Raw genomic sequence first — 27,788 nt, 5'->3', positions numbered from 1 at the left:
GGGAGACCCGGCCTGCCCCTGGGCCCTGCGGGGCCGCCTCCTCCTGGGGGCACCTCCAGCTCCTGTCACTGCTCAAGGTCAACCCCATTAATTGCCGTGAGTTATTCTGGCGTTAATGGAGATGTCTTGTGCACTTCCACCGCCAGCGAGGCTGCCAGCAGGAACGTGCCGGCCGAGGATTCCCGGGAAGGGGAGATGGGGAGCGGATGGAGGCAGAGCAGGGAGAGCGGAGGCACCCAGGAAAAGCCAGCCCGCCGTGAGGGGATGGCTGGGAAGGGGTCTCAGCCCCCAAATGCTCTCACATTCGCAGCTGAGGGGAGTGCGGCATTCCCAGGAGCGCTGCTGCCCGAAATCCCCACTCCCGCACGGCTCCAGGGTCGGGGAACCCCTCCCCAGCCGCTGGAAGCACCTCCAGGAGCCGATCCCGGGGTGTGAGGGGGGAAAGGGGGGACTGACCCCCCACCCCGGGGGTCCCCAACACCCCCAGCCCGCAGGGAGGGGGTGACAGGGCTGATCCCCACGGGTGGCACAGAGGGGACACCGTGCAGGTGTGGCACAGCGGTGACCAAACCCGGCTGCTCCTCCCGCGCTCAGCCTCGCCCAGGAGGGCTCCGAACCCCCCAAATTTTCAGCCTCGCTTTGCTTTGCCCCGGGGCAGGGCCGGGGGGGCTGCTCGGGGCGGGGGGCTCGGGAAGCGGGAGCTGCCAGGAGGAGGAGGAGGAGGAGGAGGAAGAGGAGGAGGAAGAGGAGGAGGAAGGCGCCTCCCCCTGCCGCCCTCTCCTCGCTGGCACCCAGCGGAGCCCGATGCGGCTCGGGCCGGGCGAGCGGGCACCGGAGCGCCCAGCCCGGCCCGGCACAGGCTGGGGGGGCCGGCGGCAGAGCCCCCCGCATCTGCCCGCGCCTCCGGCACCCCCTGCCTCCATCCATCCGCCAGCAGCAGCGGGGGCACCCCCTCTTTAACGCGGGGGAGGCGGGGACCCCTCCTCGGACCGCTCCTCCGGGGTCCCCCCGCTGCCAGCGCTGAGCCCCGGGGTGCCCCCCCGCCCCCCCAAACTTTGCCTTCGGATGCGGGGACTCCTCCGCCGAGCTGCTCCTGCCGCCGATTAATCGCATCTGCCTGGGATTAATTATTCACCCGGCTCTGGGTTGTGGGTTTTTTTTGTTACGTTCTTGTTGTTTTCTTTTTTTTTTTTTTTTTTCGCCTGTTTATCTTTTTCCTCAGGGGGAGCGCGTAAATTCTGCCTTTTAAATTTTTTTTTTTTTTGGCTTCCCACCCACCCCCCCCCCCGCCGCTCCCCCATTTTTTTCTCCCCCCCCTTTGGAAGAACAGCGCTTGGAATTCTGATTTTTCTTCTCGTGCGGTGGGGAGGGCTGGCGACCCGCACCCTGCAGCATCATCCTCCATCGGCACATCGGGGCTGCCTTCGCCTCCGGGAGGGGGTTCCACGTGCTCTGCTCCCCCCGCTCGCCGCTCCTGAGGAGGAAGAGGAGGAGGAGGAAGAGGAGGGGGACCCTCCCCCGCCGCCTGGGCGCTCCCCCGGCCGCCCTGCAGGCACTGGGGGGGGTTGCGGCAGCTTTGGGGTGCGGGCTGGGGAGGGGTGGGGGGCCGGAGATGGGGTGCTCCGCTCGCTGAGCCGGGGGGGGGCAAAGCCGAGCCCCCCCTAACCTGACCCGGTTCCCCCCCCTCCCCAAATTCCGCTGTTGGCTGCTGCTCCCGGCTCGCACGTGGTTGGATTTAGGGGGATTTCTGCGGGTTTTTTGGTGCTTGGTTTGGATTCCCTTTATTATTATTCTTATTTATTATTTTTATATCTATATATATATATTATTTTTTTTTCCGCCGCGGGGGTGCCTCGGGTTATTTTTCCTCCCCCCCGCCGCGGTTTTTCTGGCTGTCCCCCCACCTCGCAATGGCCTCTCCGGAGAAGATGCTGCCCGGACCGGCCGCGCTGCTCTGCTGCCTCTGCTCCCTGCTGCTCCCCGGTAAGTGCCGGCACCGGGGGAGACGGCGGGGGCAATATTTATAAATAAATCTCTGTATGATTCATGTCTGCAACACGGGGCTCTGCACCATCTGCCCCCCCAACCCCGGGGCACCCCTCTGTGCCCTCCTGGGACCCCCCCCTCCCTCGGCCATCCCCTCCCTGGCTCTCTCCGTGCCCCCCCCAAAGCGAAATGGGTGAAGATTAGAGTTTATTCCCGGCTTAATAAAATGACAGCTTGTGTTTGCGAGCGCTGGCAGCGGGCTGGGCTAAGCCCGGGCTGCCAGCAGGGTGGCAGGGGGACACATGGGGGTGTCCCCCGGCCCCCCCCCCCCCCCGACTCTTGTCTCCTTAATGCAGAGCTGCTTTAGCGGCGGGATCAGGGCTTGATCCGCTATTATCCACTCGCTGATCCCCCACACCCGCGCCCAGACACTTTCCCGGGCTGAGCCGAGTTGCTGGGCAGGCTGTGCTCAGGTGGCAGCGCTTTGGGCCGTGGGTGCAGCCACCCGTGGGCTCTGGGGGTGCTGCACCCCCTCGCCCTGGGTCGCATCCCCGTGGCTGCGGTGACATCCCGGCCTGGCCCGGTGACAGCCCCGGGGCCACCAGCACCTGCTGCTGGGGGCTGGCATTGGCCAGCGAGGCCAGGGAGGGGTCACGGCCCCTCGGGGGCTCGGGGCTGGTTTCCATGAACGATTTTTGTGGATGCTTTCCATTTAAAACCAGGGATTTTCACCCCGCTGACGCTGCTTTCCCCAGCCCGGCCAAGCAGAAAGCGGGGGCTGTTTGCAGGCTGGGGGGGCCTGGCCTCGGGCTCGGGGTGTCCTGGGGACACTGCCCGGCTCTGGTGATCCCTGCAGGACCTGGAGGGATCCCAGACCGTGCCTGTGTCACACCAACAGCCCGCGGCTGGGGGCTCAGGCACGGCTCTCGCAGCATCTGCAGCACCCGAGGGTCTTGGAGGAGCTTGAGGAGGGGGGAAATAAGGAAAAGGGGGGAAAATCGGGAGCATTGCAGGGGGCTGGAAAGGGTTTTCCACGCTGGGAATTCAGACCCCCGTGGAGGAGCAGGTATGCTCCAGGCTGCCGAGCCACAACTTTCTGTAGCACCCTCGGGGGTGGCAGAGGTGCCCCTGTGCCCACCCCCAGCCCGTTCCTGGGGTGCTCCCGGGCAGGGTTTGCTGGCAGAGCTCTTTGGGAGCCCCGGCTCAGGTCTGGCAGCCTGGAGGGGAGCAGGATCTCTCCCAGTGTCCGATTTCCCTGGATCACATCCAGCAGTCTGGGTCGGCTGTGCTGCCGGCTGTGGGAAGCATCCCTGTGGGAATGCTGATCCACCGGGAACATCCTGGCTGGGCTGGATGTGGCCTCCTGCTCCCCACCCCCTCCCGGGCCTTCCTGAGCCCCCCATCACTGCTGGGACCCGCTGGGCCAGGCCTGGGTTTAGGGCAGGGTCTGTCCCCAGGGCTGGGGGACGCGATGTCCCCGTGTCCCTGGCGGGTCCCGGTGGCAGCGGTGCCACCGAGAGGTGGGCGAGGGTGGCCTGTGCCAGGCCCTGTGCCCGCGGAGAGCGAATCCTCTGCCAGGAGTTTTTAGCCTCCTTTCAGGACGCGCAGCTGCCCTCGCTGGCCTTTGGTGGACAAATAAAGGTCTCAGAGGGAGCCGGAAAAAGAGCTGAGAGCTCCTCCAGAGTTACAAATTCCTTACAAATGGCTGGGGCTGGCGGCGGGGTCAGCCCGTGGTGAAGCGGTGCCCGCTCTCCTGCTCTCGGGATTTCATTCCCTTTTCCCTCTCCCCTTGTTTTTCATTTAAGGGCAGCCCCTCCGTGCCAGCCTCGCTCCTGCTGCGCTCCCCGGGAGCTGCTTGGCCCCAGATCAGCTGCTCCCAGAAATGGGTTTGGGTTGGGGTTTCATTTTGGCATCTCCGGGGTAGGATGGTGCCAGGGTGGCCCCGAGGATGGACAGATGGACAGATGATGGACAGATGGACAGATGATGGACAGATAGACGTGTGGAGCGTGCTGGTGGTGTCTGCTCGGTGCTGTTGTGTTGGGACCTGTTGGGATGCAGCACTCTGGGGGGGATTTGTGGGTTCATGGGATGATTTGAGCTGTGTCTGTAGGGCTGAACCTGGACTCGGCATCTTCCCTCAGCTCCCTGTAGCGTGCCTCAGTTTCCCTGCTCCCAAAGGAGCCTGGAGGCTCCGCAGTGCTCCAGCTCTGCTGGGCTCACCCTGCCCCAGCATTCTGGGTGGGTTTGGGGTGCTGTGCTGGATCCCACACCCCATCCCAGTGCCGGGCTGTGCTGGATCCCACATCCCATCCCACTGCTGGGCTGTGCTGGATCCCACATTCCATCCCATCCCAGTGCCAGGCTGTGCTGGATCCCAGTTCCCATCCCACTGCCGGGCTGTGCTGGATCCCAGTTCCCATCCCACTGCCGGGCTGTGCTGCTCTCCCCGTGAACCCCATTCCTGCTCCCACCGCACGCAAACGGGACTGGGGGTGGAGGATGGGGGCCCCGGGCTCCACCCAGCCCGGACACCCCGAACCCGGCGGGGGACACACCCCAAGCCCGTCCCCGCGGCTCCCCGCGGCTCCCACTGCGGGGTTTTCAGGCCAGCAGGTGGAGATGTGCCATAACGTGCCGGGAGCCGGGAGCCAGCACCCGCCCCGGCTGGCTGCACACCGGGAATGCACACCGGGAATGCACACCGGGAGTGCACTCCGGGAATGAACACCGGGAATGCACACCGGGAATGCACACCGGGAGTGCACTCCGGGAATGAACACCGGGAATGCACACCGGGAATGCACACTGGGAATGGCCCCGGGAATGCACTCCGGGAATGGCCCCGGGAATGCACACCGGGAATGGCCCCGGGAATGCACACCGGGAATGCACACCAGGAATGGCCCCGGGAATGCACCCCGGGAATGGCCCCGGGAATGGCCCCGGGAATGGCCCCGGGAATTCACACCGGGAATGCACTCTGGGAATGCACACCGGGAATGGCCCCGGGAATGGCCCCGGGAATGCACCCCGGGAATTGGCCCGGGAATGCACACCGGGAATGTCCCCAGGAGCGGACAGCCCCCAGCCCGGTCACTGCGATGGGGTCGGAGCAGCTGAGCCTGCCCAGGAGCAGGGAAGGGGCAATCGGATTTCTGCCGGGCAGTGAGGGGAGAGGAGCCGGCCTCTGAGCTGGGTTAAACCTGGCACAAGTTTTCCCTTTGGTGCCACAGAAAAAAGGGGATGTGCAGGGATATTCCTTTTGAGTTTTGGCTCTGGAGTTTGGCTCTAGGTTTGGGTTTTGGCCCTTGTGTGACCCCAAGGCCTGCTCCAAACCCCAATACCTTAAATCCCAGCCCGATGCTGGGATTTAGGGCTGTGAAATTTGGTACCTCCTGGGAAATTGTCTTTTCTTCTGCCCCTTGTGCCCTCGTGGTGTTTTTGAGGGAAGGGAAAAGGCTGAGGGAGATCCTCTGAGTGATGATTTCAGGGAGCACCAGCCACAGGGTTTGGTCCTTTTGGGGGAAACTGAGGCAGGCTGTGGAGTGGCAGCACCCCCTGGCTTGGGATTGCTCAGGAATTTTTGGAAACCTGGCTATTTCCTTTCTTCCTATTCTTTTTTTTAAGTGCTACTCTTTAAATCACTCCAGCAGCTGAGGTCCCTCTCCCAGCTCCTCTGCATCCTATAAAAGGTGAAAAAAGGAAAAACTGAGGATCCCTGCAGAGCATCCCTGACATTCCATCAGCACATCCCAGCTCCAGTCCCTCCTGTGCAGGGAGTCAGGGGGATGTGGCACCGCCCTGGGTGAGGGAAGGGCTGCTCAGACAGCACAACCTGATTTTTTTTTGGCTGGCTAAAACAGTTTTGGGTGTGTGGGAGCTGCTGGGTGTCCCCTCCTGTCCTGCCTGTCCCTGCCACGGCAGGAGCGCCCCATCCATCTGGGAAAGGTCACTCTTGCTCATCTAATCAGAGTCTTTTCTGATTAAATACATGGCTCTGCTAACGAGCAGTCCCCCGGGCAGGCAGGGAGGGAGGTGGGACGTGGTGGGATGGGCTTGGGGACCCCAGGGGTGGCAGAAGGAGAAATGGTTCAGGGAGGTGCAGAGAGGTGAATCCTGCTGCCCATTTCCCAGGGGAAAGGAGGCTGGAGCTCACCTAACTGCAAACTGGGAGGTCTGGGGTGCTGGCCCAGCTGTCCCCACCCTGGGCTGGGGTGTTTCTGGGCTGTCACCTGTGCCACCAGCACCCCAGGGATGCAGAGGTTGTTCCTCAGGATGTGCCTCTCTCTCCCTTTTCCTTGAGCTCTTCCCTGACCTGTTGCTGCTCCTGGCCTGTCCCATGTCCCTCGTCCCCCCTCACCTCTGCTCTGGCCTTGGGGAGGACACCACAAACAAGGCCAATTCAATCTTCTGATGAAGCCACTGTCACCTTCTGGTGAACCTTTTCCCACCACCTGGATAATATTTGTCATCCTGGATTTTCCCTAAAAGCCCAGGCAGGGGCTGTTGGGGTGGCTTTGCCATCTCATGTGCTGCTGTCACCTCCTGTCCCCTGCAGGGGTTTGGGTTTGCTCTGAGCTCCTCCCCAGCTCAGCAAAACCTGAGAACCGATTCATTTTCCATTTATTTTCCTTTAAGGAAAAGCTGTGTTTTTGCTCTGGGAGATAAATCGGGTTGGAAATGCAATCCCCGCTGCTGCCAGCTCGGTGCGGCTGCGGGATCAGCTCCTCTCCTGGAGCCAAGGAAGGGGATGAATCCCAGCCGTGCTGGAGCTGGTGCCAGTTCCCAGCCCTGCTTTTGGGGGGCTCTGGGGCTGATGTTGGACCCCAAACCTGAGACCTGGGGCCGGATTTCCCTCGGGTGCCTCTGGAGTGGAATCCGGCTCCACCACGTGTCACCAGAGGGAGAGGAATGAGTTGGCATCGAATCGTTCTGGAAGGTGTTGCTGGGCACAGCCTGGAGGGGCTGGGGAGGGCAGCCTGGGGGCAAATTCAGTGTTCAGAGGGTGCTGGGAGGATGCTCCTGCTCCTCCTGGCTGTGCTGGGGAGGGATGGAGAGGGGATGGGGTGATCCCAGCAGGACACGTGGCTTTGGGGGTGTCCTGTCCCTCACGAGCTGCTGTCCCTGCCCCTGATTCCCATTTCTGGCTCCCCAGGGTGGTTTTTAGGAGGAGCCACCAGGGCTCCCCCAGCCCAGCAGCACCACGGAACATTCTGGGCCTGCCCCGTTTATCCCAGGCTGTTTCCCCTCCCGTTGCTTTTTGGACATTCATAATCAGCCACTTCCCTGTTCTTTTTTTATCCCCCCTTTTTAATTAATTTCTTCGTTTTTCTCCCTCCTCTGGAAAGGCCTTCTCCTCCCTGTCCCCCAGCCTGTCCCTTGCCGTGATTTGTGGAAATTGCTCTAAAGTAGCTGCCGTGTAAAAGCCTTGCTGGCTCCAGGAATTTATGGCAGGCTGTGCCTCTGCACAGCACATCCCATTTAGGCCATATTTATTTATTCCTTTAGGTCCCTGGCTTTTTTTTTTTTCCTGATTTGTTTATTCCCTCTTATTAATTTCCTGGGGGAAGCGCAGCCCTCGGCACTGCTGGGATGGTTCCCTTTGGCTCAGTGCTGCTTCTCCCTCCTCCCAAAAAATCCCAGGATATGTCCCACAAGTGTTATTCAATTTTATTGCTCCTGCTGATGGAAAAGCCAGGCTGGACTTCTGGGAGAGGGAGAAATCTCAGGGATATACGAGAAAGGAGTCCACCAGGAAAACCCTGTGCTGGAAAATCCACTCTTGCTGCTCCCAGGAATCCAATCCCATCCAGCTCCCATTCAATTCCTACCCCAGGCTGATTTTGGGAAGCTTGAGCCAGTTTAGCCTCTGGTGCCATGGGAATTCCCAGCCCATCCCTGCCGTGGCCACAGACAGACCCAGGAGTATCCCTGCATCCCGCTCTTCCCACGCCACGTGCCAGGGGAAGGTGATTCCACATTTGTAACAATTATTCACTTAATTGAGTTCCAATTAGCTGGGACTGGAGATGGAGGCTCTGGATGCATCAGAGGGAAGGGGGAGCTTGTTGTCATTTATGTCACCAAAACCAATTTCCAAGGCTCTGCCTGCGGGGGATGTTGGAGATTTCCATGAGGGTATCTCTGTATTTTTGGTTTGTATTTAATTCCTGGCTTCTTTTTTTTTTAATCCTGGGAGTGTGGAGTGGAGAGGGGCACATGTTGAGTTTGGGTGGAGGCCTCTTTTTCCATTTTTGTTGGTTTTTAGGGTGTTTGGAGGTGCAGACCCCACAGGGGTGGCAGGGGTTGGTGCTGCGGGATGAGAAGGGATGGATTCCCAGGAGAGGCAGGGAGATGTCTGTGCCTGACCCTTCCCTGGGAGCTGGGACCACCTCCAGCTGTGGGAACATCCAGCTGTGGGAGCTCCAGCTGTGGGAGCTCCATCTGTGGGGCATCTCAAGAAGCTCCAGATGTGGCACATCCCAGGTGTTTGGGGCTACTGTTTCCCCTTTGTGCTTGGTCCCTCTGGATGGGGGGGCAAAGTCTGAAGCAGCAGATTTTGGGGTTTGGCCTGGGATCCACAGGATGCTCAGGGGAATGGGGTGGAAGCACAGAGAAGTGAAAGATCCCTGCTGGTGCCCGGTGGGGAACAGCCAGGCTGGGTGTCCTCTGTGGGGGCTCCTGGTTCTTGAGGTTTTGGGGGGATCCATCACCCCACTGACTCCTCTGGGCCTGTCCTGCCATCACCACTCTGCTCAGGGCTGAGACCATCACCTGGAATGTCACTGGAGCTGGGGATGGGGAGCACTGGTGGGCAGGGCTGGGGGCTGGGGTGGAGCCCTCCGGGAGGGACAGTGACGCCCCCTCCATCCTCCCCGGGTATTTGGGGTGGGTTTGTCACCGTGGCAGCTCCAGTCACTGCTTTAGGGACAACTCTCCTGCCTTGTTCCAAGCTGGGATCGCCATGGAATCCTGGCAGGAGCTGCGAGAGCCGGGACTGGTGTCCCACATTCCTCGGAGCTGCATCGAATCCATTGCTCCACCGAGCCCCCAGTGCCACCCAGTAACATCCAGAGAGGTTTTAACCCTCCTGGGCTGACCTCAAACTTCCCCTCCCTCCTCTCCAGGGCTTTCCCTGGGTGTTTTTCCCCACATAAGTGGGGATATAGCCCCGGGAGCCCCCGCTGTGTCCCACGGGATAAGCCAGGATAAAGATCCCACCCGGAGCGTGGCTGCAGAGATCCCTCTGGCCGACAGCTGGGGCTGGGCTAAGCTGGGGCTCAGCTCTGCTCTCGGTTCTGGAGCTGGGAGCAGGAGGAGGAGGAGGAGGGTCCAGGCCTGGGGGCAGCAGTGGGAGTGGGGATGGTGGAGCAGGATGGAGAGGGGCGCCTGTGCCCCATTTCCTGGGTGCTCAGGGAGAGAGGGGAGGGTGCTGGGGCTGGTGGCTCAGTCCAGTCTGTCCATCAGCCTCCTCTGCCGTGTGTCCACCGAGCTCAGCACCCCCTGCACCAGGCGTGGGGACCCTGATGATGATGATGATGATGATGATGATGTTGATGATGATGATGACAACCCAAACCCGATGTTGGCAGGATGTGCAGGGCTGCTCTTGGTGCTGTTTTCTCCAGCAGCCAGACCCCTTGAGCTGGGTCTGGGCTTTTAGGCCAGGCTGGAGGGCGCTGCCACTGTCCCCACGCGCCCTCCCGGGCGGGCACACAGCTGGGCACATCTGGCGGCCGGCACGGGGCGCATCTGGCGGGGCAGATGTGGGGCTGCACAAAGGGGTCACCAGCTGTGTGTTTACATCTCTCTGTCCCCGCCCTGCCCGGGCTGCAGGTCACCCCTGGGGGACACGCGGGGGTCCCGCCCTGTCCCGCCGCGGGGCTGGGGGCGGCTCCTCGGCGCGGGGGGCTCGGGGGGCCCCCAGGCCGGTGGGGGCGGGCCAGGCACGCAGAGCTGTGTTTTGGCTGGCGGTGCGGAGCTGCCGGGGTGGAAGGGCCATATGGGCCCCTCTGTGCCGGCCTAATAAACCCGGAATGCAGGTCAGGTGCTGCAAATCCCGCTCAGCACAGCGGCAGCAGGGCTGCGGAGCCGGCAGGGCTTAACCCTTCTGTCCCCCCAGACCTGGCCAGAGGGGCACGTCAGGCCACCTCCCCCCCCGGGGGTGACAAGGAAGCAGGGCAGGGACGAAGGTGTGGGGACTGCAGTCTGCTGAGCTGTGTCTGTCCATCCTTCCAGGCACCTTTCTTCTATCTCTTGAGCTGCTGAGCCTTTCCTTCCTTTCCTTCCTTTCCTTCCTTTCCTTCCTTTCCTTCCTTTCCTTCCTTTCCTTCCTTTCCTTCCTTTCCTTCCTTCCTTCCTTCCGTCCCTCCTTTCCCTCCTTCCTTCCCTCTTCTCCCTCATCCTGGAGCTGTCCAGCCACTTTTAACCCACATCCCTCCATCTTTTAGTCTCCCTCCTCCTTTATTTACCCTTTTTCCCCTTTTCCGCACCCAGCAGCTCCGCGCTCCTCCTGCCTCCCTTCTCCTTCCCTGCTGCCCCCGTGGCTGCGATTCCAGCCTGGATGTGGCTGGCTCGGACCCTCTCCCGGCAGGATTCGTTTGCGGCCAGGGAAGGAGGCGCCGCTCCGGCCACAGATCAGAGCATCATTTAAATGCATTTGTCTGGGAAGGAAATCGCCTCCCGGAGCTCAGCTAATCCCGGCCATCCCATTAAAGCGCAGCCCAGCCCGGCCCTGTCCCCGCCCGGGCTGCGCGGCTCGGGGACAGGGCCACCCTGCGTGTCCCCAAAACGAGCTTGAGAGGGGCTTTCCTCGTCCTGCAACATCCAGCCCTCGCTGTCCATGAGAGAATCCCCAGGGAAGGAGGGAGGAGCTGGGTGCTGGGGGGGACAAACTGCACCCAAATCCTGCGGTTTTAGCTCCCCCGGTGGGTGACAGCGGGCGCCCCTCAGCGCTGGGTGCTTGCCGGGGAAGCACAGAGCTTCTCCCGGCCCCCACCCAAGGGTGACACCAGGAATTTTGCAGCACGTCAGGGATGGATTCTGCTTGGGGCTTGTTGGGTGGGTTTGGGGTGGGTTTTCCCTGTGAAATGTCCTGATCCTACTCCCATCCCCTCAGATTCTGAAGGGATGAAGTCTGGTGCTGTTTCAGCGAGCGGGTTGAGCAAAGCCCCTTTCCCTGCTCCTCACCCAAGCGGGTCCAGCTCATGTTGCTCCAGCTGCTGGATCCTTTTCCTCAAATAATCTTATGCCTTGGGAAAAAAAAATTGCCCTGGGATGGCAGGAGGACGCAAACCTTCACCTTCCACAGCAGAAAACAACTCCCATGAATCGCAGGACCAGAAAGCCCCTCAGTGCCGGTATTGCTGAGCAGAGGGGCACCCATGGGTGCTGTCCAGGGTTTAGCACCTCCCCTGCAGCTCCTGGGAGACGGGAAAACAGGCAAAGCGAGCGGGATGGGGCGGCAGGGACTGGAGCTGTGCCACGGTGGCAGCGCGTCCCCAGCATTCCCACAGCGCTGGGAATTCTCTGCCTGGCTCCGGGACAGGCTCCCTCCACCCGGGCTGTGCGTTCTGCCTGTCCCGTGTCCTGTGCTGATCCTTTTATCAGCCCTCTGAGCTGCTCTAAACTCCCCGTGCCCCTCAGCAGAGACCTCCCCGGCCGGGCAGGAGGCTCCTGCACCCCCTAGCCCCGGGGAAAGAGGCTGGGGGGCACTTGCGGGGCTGGAAAAAGCCTCCGGGTGCTGGCACTCTCCCAAGCCCCCGTGGGGAAGGGGGCTGAGTCATTCCCGGAGCGGAGCCGTCACATCCACACCTTTCCCCGCCGTCTGACACCGGTAATTTGGGCTCCGCCGCTCGGGAGCCGCTTGGGAGCGGCTGCAATCAGCGCCGGGGACGGGGGATGCGGGGAGCCGAGGGGAGCGGGGGGGATCCGGCCCTCCTGGGAATTGCTGGCAGCCGCTGGAGAAGGCAAAGACCTTGAGATGTCTTCCAGGCTCTCGCAGCTGCCGGCCGCCTTTCCCAGGAAGATTTCCGTGGGTTTTCCCCTCTGCTTGCAGTAGGTAATGGGATCCTTCCGAGGATCTCTGCCCCTCGGCTGGCAGGGGCTCCCTGCTCTGCCACTCCTGGAGTTGTTTTTTTTAGGGCAGAAATGCTCAAAATGAAGGACAAAAGGGAATTTCTGAAGGGCCCTGGGCGCTGCTGGGGTTTGCACGAGGTGGCACCAACATCATCGGTGTCACCTTTCCACCAGGTCTGGAAAAATTTGGTCTGGGCCAGCTTTATCCCATGGGGACAGCACAGTGTGGGTGACACCCCTGGGTGGGTGACAGGTGACAGAGTGGTTGTGACAGCACCCTGAAGGCAGGCGTGGGGACAGAGCAGGTCTGGGGCCTGATTTAGCCCCCTTCCCTGGGTGATCTGGGAGCTGGAAGCAGAAGGAAAGCCTTGATGATGATAATAAACATGTGGTGGGATCTTCCAGCCAAAAATGAACCTGGGTGAGACTTTTGGTCATGAGCCTCGGGAAAAACTCAGCATCCGTGCCTTGGGAAGCAGGGATGGAGCTGGGGTGGAGCCAGCCCCGTTTCTGTAAAAGGGTTTGTGCTGCTTCAGGCAGTGCTGGGGCGGGTTTGTGAGGCTGCGTGAGGCTTCAGCACACCCTGGCCAGCCCCTCCCGTGCCAAGGGTGGCTTTGGTGGCGCTGCTGCCACCTGTCAGGAGGCACAATCCTGCTCTAGGTCCCGGGATCTGCTGCCTTTTTGCTCTGTGGGACAGAAACCCAGCCAGGCTCTCGCTGCCCTTCTCAGAGGTTTGGGGGCTGAAACTCCAACTCCTCCTTGTTCCCCTCTCGCCTTGATCAGTGCCCCCTGCCCGGGGGCTGTTCCAGAGGGGGCTGCCCCACGCTAACCTGCACTCCCCATCCCCTCTGCAGCCCAGGCCAAGAGCCCAGCCCCCAGCCCTGAGCCCACCGAGCCCGCCGGTGCCATCCTGCTGCCCGTGAGCTACCGCCTGTCCAACACCCGCCTGGCCTTCTTCCTCAAGGAGCTGGGAGCCAGCCCCGCGGGCAACGGCAGCGCCCCTCTGCAGCGCTCCGAGCCCTTCGTCGTCTTCCAGACCAAGGAGCTGCCCGTCCTCAACGTCACCCTGGGGCCCTTCAGCACGGGGCTGGTGCTGCCCAAGGAGCACCTGCAGCCCTCCAGCACGCTGGAGGTGCCCGACCGCCTCACGGTCAACTGGAAGGTGCGCGCCTTCATCGTGCAGCCGCGGCTGGTGGCCAGCCAGCCCGTGGTCCAAGTGCTCTTCTACGTGGCCGGCCGTGACTGGGACGACTTCGAGGTGACGGAGCGGCTGCCGTGCGTGCGGCTTCACGCCTTCCGCGACGCCCGCGAGCTGCGCAGCTCCTGCCGCCTGCGGGGCAGCCTGGCCATGTGCCTGGTGCAGGCCGAGCTGCCCCACGCCTGGTTCGGGCCCTCGGCCGTGCCGCTGGGCAGGAGGAAGAGCGCCGAGGGCCTGGAGGTGGTGCCGGGGGAGAGCCAGCAGGCAGAGCTGTACTACACGCTGCACTCGCCCGACGGCGCCGGGCAGTGCCTGGGGGATGTGGGCGCCCGGCGCGGCGCCGGCGGGGCGCGCACCGAGGGTCCCACGCAGCACCCTCTGCTGCGCATCGGCAGCGTCAGCCTCCTGCAGCCCCCGGCCGGGCCCGCGCTGCAGGAGCACCGCCTGGACGGAAACGTCTTCATCCGCCTGCCCGACAAGCCGCTGAAGCCCGGAGAGGTGCTGAGCATCCTCCTCTACCTGATGTCCAACTCCACGGTGGAGCACTTCACGCTCAGGTGAGGCCCCGGGGATGGGCCCGCTGCCTTTTCCCAGGGGTGGTCATGGAAAAGCGGCTGCGGGCAGGAGGGAGCGGGTTGGGAGGATGTGGTGTGTGTAGGCTCTGCTGGAGGATGCAGCAGGTTTGAAGTGGGGCCAGTGCAATATCTGGTTTTTCAGTGGGAGTTTCCTGCAGGAAAGGGAAGGGCAGGAGCTCAGGACTTCTGTACAACCAACCAGTGTGATTCTGCAGAAGCCATTTATGGTTTCCATTAAGCTGTATTTATACATTCCAGCACTACTGCTCACGCAATCACGCATTGTTTGATTGCAGCCTCTGTCTTATCCACGCATTCAGCACGCACCCTTCAGGAAATATGATTATAAATCAGTCCAGCGCTTCATGGCCCTCCTTTATCTAGTTCTTGCATTCTTGGTATTCTGTTTCTCAGCCTCTTCTTTCTTATTTTAGCATTGTTTATGTCTTAATAACCTTGATGAATTCCTGAGAGTTCTGATAACAATGACTACAGGTGGTTTGGCTGGAGCACATTACGGCCTAAGCTGTTCAAATTCATTGCTACAGGGAAGGGCTGTCCACACAGGACATCTCTGCAGGGGCACTCTGCACTGCTGCCTTTGCTCTCCCAGTGCTCCCAGTGCTCCCAGTTGCACTGGGATTCTGCCAGCAGCCGTGGGTTTATTCCCAGCCAGTTTGGGGTGGCCTTGGGGCTGCTGTGGAGTGAGGGGGTCCCCCCATCCCCTCCTCCTGCCCCAGAAGCAGGCGGGAGCAGAATGGGGTGGTGGGCAGGAGGTGCTGAGAGCCCCAGTGTGGGCAGGAGTGACCCCCATGGCTGCGTGTCCCTAAAGATGGGGACACAAGCCCTGGGCACGTCTCTTCAAAGGGCTCTTGCAAGTGTCCCTGTGGCCTCTGGACCAGCAGGGAGCCCCTGGAATGGGGGTGAGATGCTCCAGGCTCTCCTGCCCTTCACCCCAGGGACACCCAATGCCACAGGGGTGTTACTGCCCTGGGCTCAGCACTGGGGCTGGGGGTCCAAAATCCTGCAGGAGCAGTGGTTGGAGGGACAAAATGCCATCAAAGAGGAGCTGGAACGAGCTGCTGCTGCCAGCCTGGATGATGCTCCCCACAGCCTGACAGGATCTGGGGAAAAACCTCCTCCTGTGCCATGGCAGGGTATCCAAGGGGCTCCAGGAGTGCCCGAGGGTGAGGATCCATCCCTGACTGTCGCTCTCTGCAGGGTGAAGGCCAAGAAAGGTGTGAACCTGCTCAGCACCAAGTCCAGGAGCGGGCAGTGGCTGGTGAGCTCGGAGCTGCTGACAGGGGGCAAACACTCCACGGCCACCGTCGATGTGTCCAGGGTGGAAGGGGCTGGGCCCAGGTAAGGGCTGTGGCTCTGGGAATGCCAGGGAAGTGCTGGGGTTTGCTCTGGAGCAGTTCTCCCTCTGTCCTCCTGCCCAGGGTTGGGGTGGCTGCAGTGCGATGTGGGACCTGGCAGGGGAAACTGAGGATTTTAGGGCTGAGTTGTGAAGCCATGGAGGATTCCTTAGTCTGGGGGGGAAGAATTTTGGTTTCTTTTAAGTTCTAATGCTGTGAGAAGCAGCAGCTCTTTGCTGGTGTCTCCTCTGGGAAGGAAGGGCAGCAAGACAAGGTCCCATGTGAACCCTGAAGTGATGGATGGGGAGCAGGATCCAAGTCAGCACCTGAGACAGGCAGCTCTGCCCTGCTCACACATTCCTGGGACTGGGAAAGGCTCAGATCAGCTCACGAGAGCCCTGGAGATGGAACTGAGAATGGTCTGAAGGAGAAAGGACCCTCAAAGCCAAGCTGAGACCCTGGAGGGTTCACCCTGAAGAAGGGGAGATGTGAGCCTGGCAGGACCCAGCAGGCGAGGGCAGGGGATGGGCACAGGGTCAAAAACAGCAGCAGGAAAGATTCTGGAGTGCTGGAAAATAACTCAGTGTGATAACTCTGTGTTCCACTGTGCCTTGGGAAAAGGGACACAAGTGTCTCCAGGAGCTGGGTTAGAGCAGCTTCACGTGCCCAAGCCATTCCTGCCCTCTGCCATGGAAATCTCCCACATCTCTGTCCCCCAGCCCAAAACTGAGCAAAGCCGGGGCCAGACTTTTGGAAAAAAGAGCTCCTCAGCTCTGCCTGCTCTGCCGTGACCTCCAAAGCTCTGCAGAACCCCTTTCTTGCCAGGAGGGTGGATTTTCCTTCACCCCATCCCTCTGCTTCCAAAATGCACCCACAGCATCCAAACCCAGGGCCCCATGGCTGATCCAGGGGTGTCCCCAGGGCCACCAGCCCCCTGTCCCCTGCACGCCCACCCCTGCACGGCGCGGAGAGCAGAGCTGCCAGCAGCAGGATCCTCTCCCCCCTCCCCCTCTCCCGCTGCCAGCACCGCTTCCAATCAGCCTGCAAAGGTTAGAGACGGGGGAGGAATTTAAAGTGATTACAATCACCTTTTAGACAAACAACTCCATCAAATATTAACGGAATGGAGAGGATGAATGACTCCAAGCCGTGTTGCCCTCCGGGCTGTGCAAACAGAGGAGCTGCTGTGCCGGGGCTCTGGGGGCTTTTGGCAGTGCTGGCTGCGCGGGGAGGGGCTGCGAGCCCTGAGCTTTGGGGTCAGAATGGCCAATTCGGGGTGTTCTGCACCCCAGCAGCTGCATCCGAAATGGTTCCCCCAATGTGGGCAGCCTGGCTCTGGTCTCAGCTCAGGGCAGGTGATGCTGGGGGAGGGCAGGGGGTGGTGGCTGGGCCTGGCAGCGCTCCTGGGACACCTCGGGGCACCCCAGGGGTGCCATTGCCACGGCACCTCTGGCTCTGCTTTACCTTCAGACCTGCCTCTTCCCAGCTGGGTTTGATACTCCTGGCACTGGGAGAGCAGCCAAATCTGCTTTTCAGACCCTGTGGCCTTTGGTGGTTCCCCTTGAACCCCAGAGCTGCCTCTGGGCAGGGCAGGGCTCCGCCAGCCCCTGTGGATCAGCTCCGCTGCAAAGCCCATCAGGCTGCTGTGGGATCAGGGCTGGCCGTGGCCTGGAGCAGCTCCAGCTTCTTGCTCTGCTCTCTCCCTGCTCCCTGTCACTCATTAGATATTGATTAGAGAGAAACCCAGCTGTGCCCCGCATCCCCAGATCGATGGGACCTTCTCGGTTGCTGCTGCACTGAGATGAAACTGGAACCAGTCCTGGCTTCCCTTCCACTGGAATTTCACTTTTCCTCCCCTCCTCGCTGGCTCTGTGGGGCTTTTACCACTGTTGTGGTTTGAGGGGGCTCTGGGGTTTCCTCCAGGCGTGTTCAATTTTGGGGGAGTGAGGAAGTTTGACTTGGGGCAGGGTTGAACCCTGAGTCACTCCAAGGATTTGCAGGGCAGAGCTGGGAGGCAGGAGCAGCTCTGGGAGGTTTGGGTGCAGGGATGGGGTGCAGGAGTAATTTCTGCTGCTGCTGTGAGGTTGTGTCCAAGCCACGATGCAGATGGACATCAACTGTCCCACTGGTCTGGCACCACGTGCTGGGTCTGGCATCCTCTCCACCCTGTCCTGCCTTGGGGACACCCCAGAGGTCACTCCCTGTCCTTTAGCTCTGTGTCCTGCTGTCCTCAGCCCTGGCATTTGTATGAGCTGATGGAGGGAGAGATGGATGGAGGGAGAGATGGATGGATGGATGGATGGATGGATGGATGGATGGATGGATGGATGGATGGATGGATGGATGGATGGATGGAGGGATGGATGGATGGATGGATGGATGGATGGATGGATGGATGGATGATGGATGGATGGATGGATGATGGATGGATGGATGGATGGATGGATGGATGAAGGGATGGATGGATGGATGGATGGAGGGATGGATGGATGGATGATGGATGGATGGATGGATGGATGGATGGATGGATGGATGGATGATGGATGGATGGATGGATGGATGGATGGATGGAGGGATGGATGGATGGATGGATGGGGGGATGGATGGATGGATGGATGGATGGATGGATGGATCCATCTGGGGCTGTTCTCCCCTGCTGGTTCTGTCCACCTCCCCTGTCCCCTGCCCATCCTCCCTCACAGGCTGGGGGACAGCCCTGTCCCATGTCCCAGCTCAGTGCTCTCCCATGTGCTGTCTGGGCGGGAAATTCTTTCTCCCGTGACTCAGTTTCCCTGTGGGATCCCCTTGCAAGGGGTTGCAAAGTCAACAGCTTGGCTGAGCTCATGTGTTGACATTAATTTGTCATTCCTGAGTGCTCGGGGTGTGGGACACAGGGATCTGACCTGTGGGACATGAGTGTCCAGGCAGGAGCAGTAAATCCTTCCACACTGATGGGAAGGTGGAGTCAGGGAAACAAGGCCAGCACCTGCAGCCACCCACTGTCCCCAAGGCCATGGCCACACGCCCACCCTGTGACATCACCCAGCAGCCCCGGCAGAGCTGATGAGGTTTTTTTGTCCTGCTGGGAGAAGTGGTGAAAGACATTTCTCTCTCCCACTGGGGAGATTCCCGTGGGAATCTGCAGGATCCCATCGGAGCAGCCTCTGCGGAGGAGGGGGTCAGGGTTGCCGGATTTGGGTGGCACCCACTGCACAGTCCCCCCTTGGCAGCCTGGGGACACCAAGGAGGCCTGGTGCTTATCCCAGGGTGTCTGTGGGACCTGGGACAGCCACCTCACCGTGTCCCCTCCTCCCGTCCCCCTGGCCAGGGATGGGGACTCCTCGTCTGAGATCATGCAGCTGGATTTCGAGATGGAGAACTTCACCAGCCAGTCGGTGACGCGCCGCATCATGTGGCACATCGACTACCGGGGCCGCAACCCCCCGCCGGACCTGGAGAAGGTGGTCACGGAGCTGACGGTCATCCAGAGGGACATCAGGGCCATCGTGCCCCTGGCCATGGTGAGCAGGTTCCTGCCCTCTGTTGTTACCTGCTTTGAGGGGCTGGGAACTCCTGAGGGATTGATCACTTGCCCCATAGCATTTCCCCATCCATCATCCATCCATCCCTCCATCCATCCATCATCCATCCATCCATCCCTCCATCCATCCCTCCATCCATCCATCCATCCCTCCATTCATCCATCCATCCATCCATCCATCCATCCATCCATCCATCCGTCCATCCCTCCGTCCATCCATCCATCCATCCATCCATCCATCCATCCATCCATCCATCCATCCATCCATCCATCCATCCCTCCCTCCCTCCCTCCGTCCATCCATCCATCCATCCATCCATCCATCCATCCATCCATCCATCCATCCATCCATCCATCCATCCATCCATCATCCATCCATCCATGCATCCATCCATCCCTCCATCATCCATGCATCCATCCATCCATCCATCCATCCATCCATCCATCCATCCATCATCCATCTATCCATCCATCATCCATCCATCCCTCCATCCATCCATCCATCCCTCCATCCATCCCTCCCACACCCAGGTCCTTCTCTGCCCCCTAACACGACGGTGCCCTTCCCGTGCCGCCCCCAGGACACGGAGATCATCAACACGGCCATCCTGACGGGGCGCACCGTGGCCATTCCCGTCAAGGTCATTGCCATCGAGCTGAGCGGCGTCATCGTGGATGTCTCGGCCATGGTGGAGTGCAAGTCTGAAAACGAGGACATCATCAAGGTGGGTGTGGGGACGGGGCTCTTGTGACCCTCATCGGTGGCTGGGGTTCTTCCAGGACAGCAGCCTGGGCTGGGGGTGGTGACTCAGCTGATGTGGTCACAACCCCACCCAAACCAGGCATCATCCCCTCGGCGGCTCCAGTCTGTGCAAGCTTCTCCCTGGGCTCTGCTGGGAGAAGGACAGGACACCTTGTCACTGTCCCCAGGGAGGCCACAGGCTGCTCCCACACCGGCAGCAGCAGTGACTGTGGGTTATCACAGCACTCGGTGCTGATAAGGGAAATATTGTCACTGTGGGCTGAGCTGCACGTTCCCATTGGTGCCTGCACTCAGGCCTTGGAGGGACATCGATGTCCTGATTGAGATGGGAATGATGGAGGGAAAAGAGGAGCTGAGGGGGAAGAACCAGGTGGGAGAGGTGCTGATGGGGCCAATGCCAAAGGCTCCATCGAGGCAGCCCCTGATCCTCAAACCCTCCAATTTTCCATCACCAGCCCCGTTCATCCATATACATTTTTCCATCCCTGAATAAATCCATCTGCCCACCTGCCCGTGTCACTCTGCCACCATTTCCATCCATCCATCCATCCTCCCCCAGACATCATTCCCTTCTCCCGAACACCTCCCACCCCTCTCCCTGCGTGCACCCAGCCAGCTCTCCCTTTCCATGCTCCCTCTGTGGCGGGCAGAGGCAGGGAAGGGCTCTGGGTTCTCCGGGGAGCCGCAGCCCCTTCTCCCCTTTGCCACAGGGGTGATGGCAGATCCCTGTCCCTGCTGGGATTTGCAGTCCACGGGGCCGTGTCACCCACCACGGGGGACATCCAGTGCCACAGAGAGCTCACCCAAGTTCTGGACTAAAACCCAGATCCACGGGATTTACAGGACCGGCTCTAATTTATGGAGCCCAGTCCTCCCCAGCGTGATAAAACACTGGAGCAATAATACACTTCAGGATGGACTCCAAGACACTTAAACTGTTTAATGTGCTGCCTTTCTGCTCATAAATCTATTGACACTCTGTCCCCAGACCTGGGGGGAGCAGGCACATGCCCAGGAGCCGGGATGAATAATGCAGGGAGCAGCCCTCCAGCCCCGGCTCTCATCCTGCTCGGAGCCCTGCGCGATTTCTTGCTGAGTTATTTGGTGTTTGTGTTGGAGCTTCATTTCCGAGGGAGCTCTCAGTTACCTGCTGAGATCGGCGAGTATGATTGCGGTGTCAGGGCTCTAAACCTGCTCCATAAATCACAGCTTTCGGAGTGGGATGTGCTATCTGTTACTGTAAATAATTTAACGTGCGGGCGGGCTGGGGAGCTGCTGTGGCTCCCCGGTGGTTGCTCTCTTGTGTAACGTGGAATTTGTCCTGGGCTTGGTGTGGACGTGGCTCCAAGGGATGTGGTGGAAAAGCACGAGTGGGAGTTGTCGTGCTCATCCCCTTCTGTGGTGACACAGGGTGACAAAGGTGCACAGGAGGACATCAGCGCTTGGGGTCATGTGGAAATCACCCCCTGTTTTTAAAATGGGTGCTGACCTTGGGGGCTCTGGAGGGACACACAGAGGGTGGGGGATGCTCAGCCTCATCTGTGACCTGTGTGACCCTTCTGAGAACCCCACACTGCAGAACCCCCCAGGGGCTCAGTGGGACTGATCCTCGGGGACCCTACTCACCCACAGCCACCACCATGACCCTGGGGGCTCTCCCCACTCCTGGGGGCCTTGGAGAACGTGTGTCCCCTTGATCCCACGCCTGTCCCCGTGCCAAGCTGGGATCTCCTGACCACAGCAGTGCAGGCAGCAGTGCCTTGGCTGGGAGCCCAGGCAGCCCTCAGCCTCCCTGCTCCTGACACCTCGCCGTAAATCCGGGAAGTTTCCCCAAACAAGCTTCATTTCCGAGCTAATCTGCAGTCACTCCATCTTCGGGACAGGCCTGGTGTGCAGGGATTTTTTTGTTGTCACAGTTTCAACCCCCTCCCGGCTGCAGAGCAAGTGGTGCCCAGAAGGAGGTGCCGGGGGCTTTATTAGCCAAGGTAATGCAAGCAGAGCCCATCGTGTTTATTGTGATAAATGGCACAATATCCAGAGATCCTCTGCTGCAGGATTCACCTGGGAGCTCATCTTTATTCAGGCGCTGCCTCGACACAGATGAGATTGTCTTGTCAGACTTGCTGAGCTGGTAGCTCTGATAGGAAGACAAGGAACAAGCCCTCCTGCATCGCCCTTCCCTCCTGTGCTCAGGGATGTCCCCAGGAGCCCAGCTCCGGGGCTCTGCCTCCTCCAGCAGCCCCAGGGGACCATGGACAGCGTGCATCGGGTTCCTGGAGCTGTTGTACAAGTCAAACCCCGCTGTGGGCTCAGAAATGCAAAATTCCTGTATCTGGTTGCTCACAGGTGCTGAAGGGATAGGCTGGGAGAGAGACAGGGATGCTGTCACCTCTGCTGTCAGCCTCCTGCAGCCTGGCCCCAACCCTTTATCAGCCATCAGAGAGCCCAGGGATTCTCCACTGCTGGAGATCAGCTCTTCTGTCTGCTGAGGTGCTGCTGGTGGAGCAAACGAGTTCTGTTCTTCTCCAGCATCCAGCAAATCGGATGGAATTCCTGACAGGGGATCGGGGTTGGGGCTGCAGATGCAAGGTTGGAGTCCCCTTCTGGTTTTCTTCTGCCACTCTGGCTGGGAAGGAGCTGTTGACTGGTGGCCTGAGCTCACACCCCAGGAGATGCTGCCCTGGTGTCCCCTGAGCTCCTTAATTGGCTCGGGCGGGCGGTAATGAGTGACCCCCCGCAGGATGGATTTGTTCTATAGCGAATTTCACTAATGGCATCTGCATAAGTAGGAATTAGAAGAGGAGGAGAGAGAAGAGGAATAGGAGGATTCATTCAGACCACAGGAATCTTGCTCTGGGGTGAGCAGGAGGGACAGGGACAAGGCACTGGTGGGGACAGGCACGAGAGGGGCAAATTTCCAAAATTCTGGGGCAAATTTCCAGGCTGAGCAATTTGCAACCTCTGTGAAGCACCCACAGGTGCCTCTAGCTCAGGGACAACTCAGTGTGGAGGCCAAAGAGAAACTGAGGCACCAAGTGGAGGTTCTTGGTGAGGTGGGAGAGAGTGAGGGCTGGCTGGAGCACCTGGGTTAAGGGACACTGCATGGTGGACACAGATTTGTGGATTTGTGTGTGAGGAGGACCTGGGTAAGGGGACACTTTGCGTGATGGACATGGATCTGTGGGTCTGTGCCTAAGAAGGGCATGGGTTGGGGGATATTTTGCATGGTGGACGTGGATTTGTGGATCTGTTCCTCAGGAGGACCTGGGTTGGGGGATTTTTTCATGATGGACGTGGATCTGTGGATCTGTGTGTCAGGAGGACCTGGGTCAAGGGATATTTTGCATGGTGTTCACGGGGTGTGGACCTCCCTCTGAGCAGGATCTCCAGGAGGAGGGAGCATCCCTGCTCCAGGGGCTGGCACAAACTGCATTGATGCTCTCCCAGTCTCCTGCCAGGATCTCTGCTGTGCCCACAGGACCATTCCCACCCCTCTCTCACCCCACAGGTTTCCAGCAGCTGCGACTACGTCTTCGTCAGCGGGAAGGAGTCGCGGGGCTCCATGAGCGCCCGGGTCACCTTCACCTACGAGCACCTGTCGGCCCCGCTGGAGATGACGGTGTGGGTGCCCAAACTGCCCCTGCACATCGAGCTCTCGGACGCCCGGCTGAGCCAAGTCAAGGGCTGGAGGGTGCCCATCCTGCCGGACAGGAGGTGGGTGCTGAGGAGCTGCACTGGCCAGCCTGGGGAAGGCAAGGTGGAGGAGGTGGTGGTGGGTGAATTGCCTTGCTCAGCTACTTCGCGAGGAGGTTTTAAAGGTGGTGGAGACAGAGGTGGTCTTGAGTGGAAAGGGGGGAGGTCATGGACACAGGTTAGGGGGAAGGAAAAAATTTCACAGTGAGGTTGGTGGAGAACAGGGGTCAAAAGTTCCCTGGTGAAACTGGGAACAGCCAAGCTCCAAAGGCCCTTTTTTGAGGCCTAGAGACCTGCAGGTGTCCATCCCAAACAGAGATACCTTGTTCTCTTGTTTGTTTAGTGGGCAGAGATGCTGGTGACCCTGATGTTACCATGTCCTGCTAAATCCCATGGACAACGGGCATCTTTTGCCCCGGAGACACAATTTTTTGGTGACATCGTGGTTTTCCCTGATTGGCCACCTTTCCTGGGGTGGGGGGCTGACGAGCCATGGTGTGGGGAGCTTGGCAGCACTGCCAACTCACTGCCCTGTCCATCCATCCATCATCCGTCCATCCATCATCCATCTATCCATCATCCATCCATCCATCCATCCCTCCATCCATCCATCCCTCATCCATCCATCCCTCCATCCATCCATCCATCCATCCATCCATCCATCCATCCATCAATCCATCCATCCCTCCATCATCCATCTATCCATCATCCATCCATCCATCCATCCATCCATTCCTCCATCCATCCCTCCATCATCCATCCATCCATCCATCCATCCATCCATCCATCCATCCATCCATCCATCCATCATCCATCCATCCATCATCCATCCATCATCCATCCATCCATCCATCCATCCATCCATCCATCCATCCCTCCCTCCATCCATCCATCCATCCATAATCCATCCATCCATCCCTCCATCCATCCATCCATCCATAATCCATCCATCCATCCATCCCTCCATCATCCATCCATCCTTCCATCATCCCTCCATCATCCATCCATCCATCATCCATCCATCCATCATCCATCCATCATCCATCCATCCATCCATCCATCCATCCATCCATCCATCCATCCATCCATCCACCCCACAGGTCGGTGCGGGACAGCGAGCACGACGAGGACGAGGACGAGCGGAAGCAGAGCCGGGGCTGTGCCCTGCAGTACCAGCACTCCACACTCCAGGTCTTCACGCAGTTCCACACCACGGCGGCCGAGGGCACGGGCCAGATGGTCACCATGCTGGGGCCGGACTGGCTGGTGGAGGTCACCGACCTGGTCAGCGACTTCATGCGCGTGGATGACCCGCGGGTGGCCCACATGGTGGACAGCTCCACGCTGGCTGGGCGGGAGCCGGGCACCACCCTCTTCAAGGTACCCCTGGCCACCTTTCCCCGCTCTGCCACCCTGGCTGGAGGTGGCAGGCGGTGACGGGGACCTCGTCCCCTGCAGGTGGTGTCCCCGCTGGTGGAGGCGGTGCTGGGCGAGACGCTGGTGACAGTGGCGGAGGAAAAGGTCAGCATCACGGACCTGAAGGCCCAGGTGGTCTCCAGCCTCTCGCTGTCCCTCCACCCCAGCCCTGGCAACAGCCACACCATCATCGCCCGCACGTCCGTGCAGCAAACCCTGAGCTTCTTCAAGCAGGTGAGGCCAGGGGGCATCCAGGCTCGAGGGGGGAACTTGGGGTGCAACCCCCTCCTCCCAAATCCTGCCCACGCTCTGGCCCTCACAGCACCCACTGTGCTCATGACACCCCATGGTGACCCCAAAACAGCCCAGAAACCTTCACAGAGACCTGTGATCCAAGCCTGGGGACAGGAGACAACTGTGGGGACAAAGGGGGAGGGATGGAATCCTCTATAGCCCCTGATCTGGCACTGCTGGGATTTGGGTTGAGCCTGGGCAAGCACGGGGATTGTACAGGCAGAGGAGAAAAAACAGGGAATGGTTGGAACAAGACGGATTATGGAGGGATAAAGGGTGAATTGTAAGGAGAGGTGGATGGGGGGGATGGACAGAGGGTGTAGGTGGGACTGGCCTCCTGCTGGGCAACCGGTGCCTGTGTTGGTCCCGCAGGAAGCGCTGCTGAGCCTGTGGATTTCCTACAGCGACGGCACCACGGCCCCCTTGTCCCTCTACGACCCCAAGGACTACAACCTGGTGGTGAGCAGCCTGGACGAGAAGGTGGTGTCGGTGACCCAGGACCGGGCGTTCCCCTTGGTGGTGGCTGAGAGCGAGGGCGCGGGGGAGCTGCTGCGGGCGGAGCTGGTCATCTGCGAGAGCTGCCAGAAGACCAAGCGCAAGAGCGTCCTCTTCACGGCCCTGGCCACCGTGCGCGTCCACTTTGGGTCCGAGGAGGACCCCACCTACGACTACGACCACGTGTCCGGCCGGCCGGGGCTGGGGGAGGCCGGGGCCAGCACCACCCTGCGGGCAGAGGTGGACAGGAAAGCGGAGCCGAGCCAGGACAGCCGGACGTCCGGCGCGTCTCACCCCACCGAGGACTTCCCCACCATCCCCACCGGCTTCGTGCAGGTGACGCGGGGGCTGACGGACCTGGAGATCGGGATGTACGCCCTGCTGGGCGTCTTCTGCCTGGCCATCTTGGTCTTCCTCATCAACTGCATCGTCTTTGTGCTGAAGTACCGGCACAAGCGCATCCCGCCGGAAGGCCAGACCAACATGGACCATTCCCACCACTGGGTCTTCCTGGGCAACGGGCAGCCCTTGCGGGCTCACAATGACCTCTCCCCGCAGCCCGAGAGCCCGGGGAACCCGCTGGAGAACGTGCAGACCTGCTGCCACGGGGACCACCACAGCAGCGGGAGCTCGCAGACCAGCGTGCAGAGCCAGGTGCACGGGCGCGGGGACGGCTCCTCGGGGGGCTCCACGCGGGACCAGAGCGAGGACCCGCTCAACTCGCCCACCTCCAAACGGAAGCGGGTGAAGTTCACCACCTTCGCCACCATGCCCTCGGACGAGCTGGCCTACAACTCCATCCCCATCGCCGACGAGGAGGACTTGGAGTGGGTGTGCCAGGACATGGGGCTGCAGGACCCCGAGGAGCTCCACAACTACATCCGCAGGATCAAGGAGATCGCTTAACGCAGGGGCAGCGGGGACGGGGCGGGAGGGAGGGGCTGCCACGCTGTGCCACGCCACGCCACGCCGTGCCACGCCGCGCCACCACGCTTCCCCCGGCGCCGGACACCCGCGTCCGGCTCCTCCTTCCGCACATCTCACGTCCTCACCCCGTCCAGAGGCACCTCCGGGGGGGCCTTTTTTCAGTTCTTTCCCCGCTGGTTTCCCCCAGGGGAGGCAGCAGCACACGCGTGGCCCCCCAGAGGGCAGAGGGGATGGGGTCACGGCTCAGGGCGTGCGGTGGCCCTGGCAGGAGGAGGAGGCGGTGGGTGCTGCTGGCGAGGGGCTGGCAGAGGGCAGAGGTCCCCCCAGAACCCGGCAGGGAGGTGGTGGGTGAGGGCTTCCCAAGGGTCTCCCCCAGCCTTTGCTGCGCTCAGTTGCACAATTTTGGAGGTGAGTGCTGGGTCACGCCGCGGTTTTTGGGGTGTTGGCCCCCACTGGGTGATGCTGGGGGAGGCAGGGGTGGGGGGCACAATGGCCACAGGCCCAGGGCGCCGCTGTCCCCATCACCTGCCGTGCCCCAGCCCCAAATTCCCGGTGTGCCCCTCACTCCCTGGCTGCCTTGGGGGTGACCAGTTGGGACATTTGCTGCCCACCCTGCCTGTCCCCCTGTCCCAGCCATGGGGCCAGTGCTGGGCCCCCCCACCCCACAGCCCTGCTGGGGCCTCCAGGGCCAGCCACTGCTTTGTGCCCCCTCCCAGTGCTGGGATGGGATGGGAATGTGGTGTGGGGGCTTCCCAGTGCCCAGGGGACACCCTCAATGGGGCCTGGCCTGCTGTCCCCGTGCCAGCCCAGCTCTCCCAGTGCCAGCCCAGCAGGGACGCCCGGGGCCAGGCTCAGCCTGTGTGGTGCCTTCTGACTGCCATAACCCGATGCCTCCCGGTCCCCCCGTGCTGCTGGCACCCCCCTGGCTCACCAGCCCAGGGCCACCACAGCTCCCAGCCCAGCGTGGAGCGTCCCCAGCCTGGGGGGGACACCCGGGTACCCTGGGCTGTGCAATTGTCCCCACGGGCACCGGGCATGTGGGGACAGGGACGCCCCCAGCATCACCCTTGGAGGCTGGCAGCGGATTATTTCTGGATCGAAAGTTACCCACCACTGTGTCTCTTTTTTTCTTTTCTTTTTTTTTTCTTTTCTTTTTTTTTTCTTAAATAAAAAACCAGAAAAGGAAAAAAAATGAAACAAAAAGCAAGTGGCAGCAGTGTCATGGGCCCTGTCTCTGCTGTGGTGCCCGGGGTGGGGATTCACAGTGGGTTTGGGGTGAGCACTGGTGGCTGTGGGGTCTGCTGGGGGATGGCTCAGCTTTGACTGAACATTTTGGGGTCAAAGCTGTGGTTTTGAGGGTTTCCTCTCCAAAATCCTCCTCCTCTTGGGTGGGCAGAGAGCAGCCTCACCCGTGCCTCAGTTTCCCTGGCAGGTGAGCCATGGTCTGAGGTGGTGCGTGGTG

The 27,788-nt window shown here is 60.6% G+C and overlaps 1 protein-coding gene across 1 annotated transcript; it reads left to right on the top strand.

Annotated features, from left to right (window-relative positions):
- Window positions 1-1,866: 1,866 nt before the first annotated feature.
- TMEM132E (transmembrane protein 132E) lies at window positions 1,867-27,438 on the top strand. The gene is made up of 9 exons (XM_063402526.1): window positions 1,867-1,983; window positions 12,921-13,821; window positions 15,061-15,201; window positions 18,526-18,718; window positions 19,320-19,463; window positions 23,010-23,215; window positions 24,295-24,574; window positions 24,653-24,844; window positions 25,277-27,438. The coding sequence occupies exons 1-9, from the start codon at window positions 1,911-1,913 to the stop codon at window positions 26,303-26,305; spliced, it is 3,159 nt and encodes a 1,052-aa protein (XP_063258596.1). The 5' UTR covers window positions 1,867-1,910; the 3' UTR covers window positions 26,306-27,438.
- The last annotated feature ends 350 nt before the right edge of the window (window positions 27,439-27,788 follow it).

The sequence above is a fragment of the Prinia subflava genome, chromosome 8 (assembly GCF_021018805.1).
Source record: "Prinia subflava isolate CZ2003 ecotype Zambia chromosome 8, Cam_Psub_1.2, whole genome shotgun sequence".
In the NCBI taxonomy this organism is placed as follows: Eukaryota; Metazoa; Chordata; class Aves; order Passeriformes; family Cisticolidae; genus Prinia; species Prinia subflava.
This window is presented reverse-complemented; position numbering and strand designations above follow the sequence as displayed.

What these genes read in the sequence shown, in the direction of transcription:
- TMEM132E (XM_063402526.1), top strand. Translation starts at nt 1,911, where the DNA reads ATGGCCTCTCCGGAGAAGATGCTGCCCGGACCGGCCGCGCTGCTCTGC. An exon ending in CCCATCCTGCCGGACAGGAG is followed by an intron (nt 23,216 to 24,294) that starts GTGGGTGCTGAG and finishes TCCACCCCACAG; the next exon opens with GTCGGTGCGGGACAGCGAGC. An exon ending in CGGGCACCACCCTCTTCAAG is followed by an intron (nt 24,575 to 24,652) that starts GTACCCCTGGCC and finishes CGTCCCCTGCAG; the next exon opens with GTGGTGTCCCCGCTGGTGGA.